General features: G+C 27.2%; 1 protein-coding gene across 1 annotated transcript in view; it reads left to right on the top strand.

Moving 5' to 3' along the window:
* LOC117167306 (mitogen-activated protein kinase kinase kinase 7-like) overlaps window positions 1-7147 on the top strand; it is a 39152-nt gene that overhangs the window by 15958 nt on the left and 16047 nt on the right. The window contains exons 5-7 of the mRNA XM_033352141.1: window positions 2087-2199; window positions 2276-2616; window positions 3491-3590. Coding sequence (XP_033208032.1) covers window positions 2087-2199; window positions 2276-2616; window positions 3491-3590 — 554 coding nt within the window. The remainder of the gene's footprint in view (window positions 1-2086; window positions 2200-2275; window positions 2617-3490; window positions 3591-7147) is intronic.

The raw sequence follows: 7147 nt of genomic DNA, 5'->3' as shown, positions 1-7147 counted from the left end.
AATAAAAAATTTATAATAATAAGTCCCTTTAATAATAACTTTCAAGGGTATTCATAATTTCAATTGATTTTAAAGATTTCAGGGTATTAGAAAAAATCAGAGGATTATAAAAAGGTGTCCAAGATATGAATGATATTTAAAAGGTTTCAAGGAATTCTGAAGAATTTTTAAAGGAATTTTATCTGATTTGGTAGGATTTTACGGAATTTCAGAGAATTTTCAAATTTGCATCTCTTTAAGAGGAGTTTAGAAAGATATTAGTAATTTCAAGACGTTTTATAGTATTTTTTAGATCCTATTGTGATTACTAAGGATTTCACTTGAGATTAAAGGCATTTTATACATTTTGAGGGATTTCGATGGATTTTAAAGATTTTAGAGAATTTAAAAGAATTTATTAGATTTTCAAAAAGACATTCAAGATATCAGTGACGTAAAAATATTTCAAACAGTTTTAAACGGTTTTATCTGATATCGCGTGATTTTGCGGGATTTCTGAGGATTTTATCTTTTTTTAAGGAGTTTAGAAAGATATTAGCTGTTTCAATGTGTTTTCCGGGATTTTATAGATTTTTGTGGATTACTAGAGATATTACTAAAGATTTAAGGGGTTTTATAAATTTCAAGAATTTGTAATGAATTTTAAAGATTTTAGGGTATTTAAAAAATGTAAAGGATTTTAAAAAGTCTTCCAATATATGTATGATATTTAAAAGATTTGAAGGAATTTAAAAGAATTTTGTAAAGGAATTTTATCTGATTTTTTCGAATTTTACAGGTTTTAAAATATTTTATATTTCTTAAAGGAGTTTAGAAAGATTTGAGCGATTTTAAGGTGTTTTATGGAATTTTATAGATTAATGTGGATTACTAGGAATGTTACTAGAATTTTAAGAGATTTTATAAAAAAATTTACATAGGGTTTAAACCTTAATCAGAATAATAATTATATTGAAAAGATTTCAAGGGTAAGTAAATCTTTAACGTCCGAGATACCAATGTAGAAAGATGAACAAAAAAAACAACTTAGTTGTCGACAGCGCTATGGGACAAGTTTTTATTTTATTTTAAATAGTAAAAGAGAATATCCCAACGTTTCGGAAATCCACCATTTCCATCATCAGGGGAGAACCGATATAATAGGTATAGTGGATTAGTTTCGTAAAGACATCATTTTCTTTTTTGGAGTTAGTCAAAAATAGTTGTGATTTAGTAAATTGTTAATATGTGGATGCGAACAGGAAATTTCGTAATTAAAATTAATCTTCATATTTAGAATTCCTGAGTGATTATTTTGAAGTAAAATTGTTCATTAAGGTATAAAACGTAACTAAGGCTAGGTGAAAAAAAATTAAATTCTATTTAAAAGCTAAAAATAAATGTTAATATTTTTTTTATGAGACATTTTACATCTTATTGAACAATTTTACTTCAAAATAATCATTCAGGAATTATAAATATGAAGATTAATTTTAATTGGGAAATTTCCTGTTCGCATCCACATAATTAACAATTCACCAAATCACAACTATATTTGACTGACTCAAAAAAAAAAATGATGTCTTTACGAAGCTAATCCACTATACCTATTTTATCGGTTATCCCCTGATGATGGAAATGGTGAATTTCCGAAACGGTGGGATATTCTCTTTTACTTTTTGAAACTAAAATAAAGATTTAAAGGAATTTTAACGAATTTCTATAGAAGTTTAGGGGATAAATAAAAGAAATCGAAATTTCAAGGGACTTCTAGGGATTTATACGAATTTCATGGATTCCAGAAATTTCAAAGGAATGATAAGATTTGAAATGATTTACAAAGATTGACATGGTTTTCAAGAATGTCAGCGGTTTTCAAAGCTTTTAGGTCATTTAAGAATATTCGAAAATATTTCACGCGATTTTCTGGGGGATGTATTAAGATTATTATTATTATTACGATAATACTTAACTCATCGATATAATATTGAAAAAATTGCATAACACTACTTTCCTAAGATTTTTTCAAATTTATGCTGTAATTTAAAATTTTAAAGGCTTCTTTAAGTAATAATTTGTTAAATAACTAAAGGATAAAATTTCCCAGGTGTTGGAAGAAAATACCTGAAGAGCGACCCTCAATGGCCGAAGTAGTCAGGATTATGACTGCTGTCTCAGAAATGTTCAGTGGAGAACTCGATCCTGTAGAATATTCTTTAAGTATGTTTAAAGCTTATTTACAAAATGATGGTTTCTTATTGAATACTAAAAGAACTATGTAATTGTGCATGTGCAGGTAGTGAAGTAGAGATAGAGGATGATGAGGATGTAATGAATGATACAATGGACACTCTAGACATGCCGAGCACCTTGAATTCTCAGTTAAACGGTTCTGTAGAAAATGGAATTGACACAACTCCAGTGCCTACTGAAACAAATATCAATCTGCAGTCTAATTCTCTCAAGCAACTGAGTTCCATGGAAACTCCAATGCAGCTACAGCAGAGCAACCTTCAATTCACTGATTCATTTTTAAACCTTGATCCAAGATATTCAGATCATGTGTCCACTACGAGCTCTCAATTCCTGGTGAATCAGCGACCAAACATTGCGCCTTTGCACGTGGAATGTGATCCGGTTGGTGTATTCAGTTTGCTTTAAGGATGTACAATCAATCTCAAAAGATGTCTCTCTTTTAAATGATTTATAAATTCGACAAACATAAACCTATTATAAATTTCTGTAAATATTGACGGAGGCTTCCAAGCGTACTTCAGAAAAAAAGAATTCAGGTTAAAACTGCGAAAATCAAATAATATAATGAGGCCTTGATCCTTAGGATTAAATAAGAATTGTAATCTTTCTCTAAAGATAAAACTAAAACTCTAAATAACTATGGTTAAATAAACAATTTTAACCTGAATTATTTGTTCTAAAATATCAATAATAGATCTATTTTTGTCAATTTTATAAATCTTTTTAAAGAATGGCGATTTTTGAGATTGATTGTACGCAGTGTACACCCTTAATTTATGAAGCTAATTTTTTGTATGATTAAGGGCATGTGATACTTAGAAAATTTCCGATTTTACCAGTTTTAGGTTCCCCCAGCTTTTTTTCTAGAATAATAAATATTTTGTCTTAAAAATTTGGGAAATGACTTTGTGTTTTTTTTTCAAAATAATTTTGATATTGCTAACAACGTGTGTGTATATTTCGAGGTTATGTGTGTTACAATTCTCCCGAACGTTACTTCCAAACTACACGATATTTTTGGCCGAAACCTTTGGACTCAAAAAAAGAGTCCGGGGTCGTCCGTTATTATACTTTGTAGCATCTCCGAATTCAGTTTAAAAAATTTTTCATTTTTGTGGGGAAAAAAGCCGAGGGAACTGTACCCGATTGACCAAACGAACGAAGTACCACATGCCCTTAACTTTCTTAATTAAGGCGACATTTTGCCTTAAAACGTTGCATCTATTAAGTGATAGCTATATTCTTTTACTTTCAGAATGCTTGGGAACTAGGAAACTCTTTAGACTCTTCTTGGGAGATACGAAATATGGCTGGTTTAGACAAAATGGCACCAAAGACAAAGAAAAATCTACAAAGTGAGTTTTTATTCTATGTATTTAAAAATACTACCACAACTTTGCTAGGATTTTGTAACCGAAAATTATTGAATCAGTTCGTTTATGACAAGACGCATTTGATTCACGACTTGTCCTTAAATCTGTTTTGAAGATACCATCTTATTTACGAACGATGAACAATAGCTTTGAACTCTTTAATTCGAAATATTGGGATCTGAAATACTCGAGTACGCCACCTGGTGACAGAATCGGAAAGCCCAGAGTGTAGGTAAATTTTGACGGGAAGTATAGGCATACGAAAATAATTTTTCTAAAAGTTTTACAGTGTTTTTTACAGTGCAACCGAGATAAAAATAAAAAGTGATAAATAAAAAGTTACAAATAAAATAAATAAAACTTTATCAATGGAGTTTTCGCCACGAAAATCGAAGAGCGAAGTGTTTTGTTGTGTGTGTGTGGTTGCCCTTTACTGCTCGAAAGCAAGAAACTGTTCGGTTTTTCTGAAATGTAAATAAACTATTAAAAAAAAATGAAATATCTTATAGTATATTTACAGCATTTACTGATAGTATGGCTCGAGAAATAAAACAGAATAAAGTAAAAAATGCACGAAATTTAAAAGGAATTTCAAGCTTGTTCCACTGGCAATAAAAAAGTTTGAAGGCAAAGTCTTAATCATCGTCAAGTATTTATCGTTTTTATTCTTCAATGATTTTTCAGCATTCCGATTGAAAATAAGCAAAGCAGGTTCTAAGTAAAAATATTATTTTATGTACAAATATATTAACATAACCTCAAATCTGAAAAAAAAGTTACTGCTGATTTGTCATTTCAAGTTGATATGAACTAAATTTTGCATTGAAATGTCGATAGTTAATATTACATTTTAAATATTTATGAGGGTAAAAATTGAAGAATTTATTATTTAGACAAGAAGAGATTTTAAATTCGAAGTTTGCAAACAAAATGCAATAATAGAAACTGAAGTTTCATTTGCCACCTCTTTTCGCAAAATAAAAGGTGTCCTGCATGTAAAATTCTTTCTCCTTCTACGAAGTTTCTACATGCCGGTGTAGATTTTGTGAAATCACAAATTTAAGCTATTGTTACGGCCATATTGCTTTTGCCGATAGTGGTGCCCTCAAGATTTCAGATCCCAATACTCAAAGTCTCTGTCGTTTGAAACATGGAATAAAAATCTGGAAATGTCAGGGAATTTTTTCGCGAGCGTTTTTAATTTTTTGTTTAAATTTCATTATAAAATTCAATAACAATGATTCTTGATTTGTGAAAGTACCTTTCCATTACTGCATTTAACTATTTTGTTGAAATATTTTTGCTTAAAAATTGATCGCCTTTAGTTGAAAATTTAAGTATCTCGTTAAAACTGCATGTGTTTTGCTGGAAATTTACCAGTTTGCTAGCAATATTTTCTCTCTCTTGAGAAAAAAATCTTTTTTAGATAAAAATTAAATTAAAAAAAAGATGTATTTTGAAGATTTGAACTGTTTTTAATTCTTAAAATTAATTTCTTTTCAGTTTGAAATGTTAACTACTACATTTTTCATTCAGAATTCATCTTTTTTTGAATAAAATTGTATTAAAAGTTAAACCCTTCTGTTAAAAATTATTTTTTTGTGTTCAAGATTCATGATTTTAATTGGAAATGCATCTTTTGGTTGAAAATTGAGCTGTTTTATTGGAAATTTGTTTTTTGCTTGGCTAAAAATTATTTTTTTTTTCAGAGAATTTAATTATTATTACAGTTTAAACTTAAACCATTTTGTGGAGAATTGTTTTTTTTTTATTACTTTTTAAATTGGAAATGTAATTATTCTAGTTGAATATTCCACCACTTTGGTTAAAAATATATCTCTTTAGTTGAAAATTAATATTTTAACCGAAATTTTAACTATTTTTTAAAAGTAGCTTTTCAATACTGCATTTAACTATTTTGTTGAAATATTTTTGCTTAAAAATTGATCGCCTTTAGTTGAAAATATAAGTATCTCGTTAAAACTGCATGTATTTTTCTGGAAATTGACCAGTTTGCTTGCAATATTTTCTCTCTCTTGACAAAAAAATCTTTTTCAGGTCAAAATTAAATTTAAAAAAAGATGTATTTTGAAGATTTGAACTGTTTTTAATTCTTAAAATTAATTTCTTTTCAGTTTGAAATGTCAACTACTACATTTTTCATTCAGAATTCATCTTTTTTTGAATAAAATTGTATTAAAAGTTAAATCCTTCTGTTAAAAATTATTTTTTTGTGTTCAAGATTCATGATTTTAATTGGAAATGCATCTTTTGGTTGAAAATTGAGCTGTTTTATTGGAAATTTGTTTTTTGCTTGGCTAAAAATTATTTTTTTTCAGAGAATTTAATTATTATTACAGTTGAAACTATTTTGTTGAAGATTGTGTTTTTTTTTTAAATTGGAAATGTAATTATTCCAGTTGAATATTCTATCACTTTGGTTAAAAATATATCTCTTTAGTTAAAAATTAATATTTTAACCGAAAATTTAACTATTTTTGGTTTGAAATTCAACTATTCCAGTTAAAGATTCATATTTGTAGTTAAAAGTTAATCTTTTTGAATTAAAATTCAACGATTCCAGTTGAAGATTCATAATTTCAGTTAAAAATTCATCAGTTTGGTTTAAAATTAATTTTTTCAACTGAAAATTTAACCATTCCATTTTTGGTAGAAAGTTGGTATTTTTTAGTTCATAATTCAACTGTTTGCTTGAAAATTTGCCTTTTTCGTACAAAATTGAACTATTTGTTGAATATTCATCTATTTTTGTTGAAAACTCGTCTTTTTTTTTTTTAATAAATCTTTTTTGTTGAAAATTTCAAGTATTCCAGTTACATATTCATAATTATAGTTAAAAATTCATCAGTTTGGTTAAAAATTAATTTTTTCAAACTGAAAATGTATCTAATCCATTTTTGTTTGCAAATTGATGTTTTTTTTAGTTAAAAATCGAACTATTTAGCTGAAAATATGTATTTTTTAGTTGAAATTTCAACTATTACGGTTAAAATTCATATATTTAGTGAAACAATTGTCTGTTTTAATAGCAAATTAATTTTCCTGTTTGCAAATTAATCTTCTTCTTTGAAAATTCATCTTTTTGTTTAAAAATTACAGTATTTCAATTAAATATTTATAATTTTATTTGTAAATTGATCTTTTTGGTTTAAAAATTGATCTATTTAAATGGAAAATTCATAATTTTAATTAAAAATTCATCACTTTCATGAAAAGTTAATTTTTTTATTTTGTGGAAACTTAATTATTTTCACTGAAAATTTAACTATTTCATTTTTTGTTGAATTGAAGCCTTAGGCACTGAAAAAAGCATTATTTATGATAAACTCGTGAAACTGTATATATTTCGAGTAGATTGTTTTAAAAGATGCGAAATATTTGACTGACTCTGTAGCATGAAAAATGATATCTGGAAAAATCTTGCGATACCTGGAAAAACGTGGAATTTTCAGGGAATTTTTTTCCAGGATTTGAATAGACATCATGTAACTATCGTTCACAATAAAAGTAAAAAATAT

The sequence above is a fragment of the Belonocnema kinseyi genome, chromosome 2 (genome assembly GCF_010883055.1).
Source record: "Belonocnema kinseyi isolate 2016_QV_RU_SX_M_011 chromosome 2, B_treatae_v1, whole genome shotgun sequence".
Classification (NCBI taxonomy): domain Eukaryota; kingdom Metazoa; phylum Arthropoda; class Insecta; order Hymenoptera; family Cynipidae; genus Belonocnema; species Belonocnema kinseyi.
The sequence above is the reverse complement of the archived record's forward strand: the minus strand, read 5'-3'. Positions and strand labels throughout refer to the sequence as shown.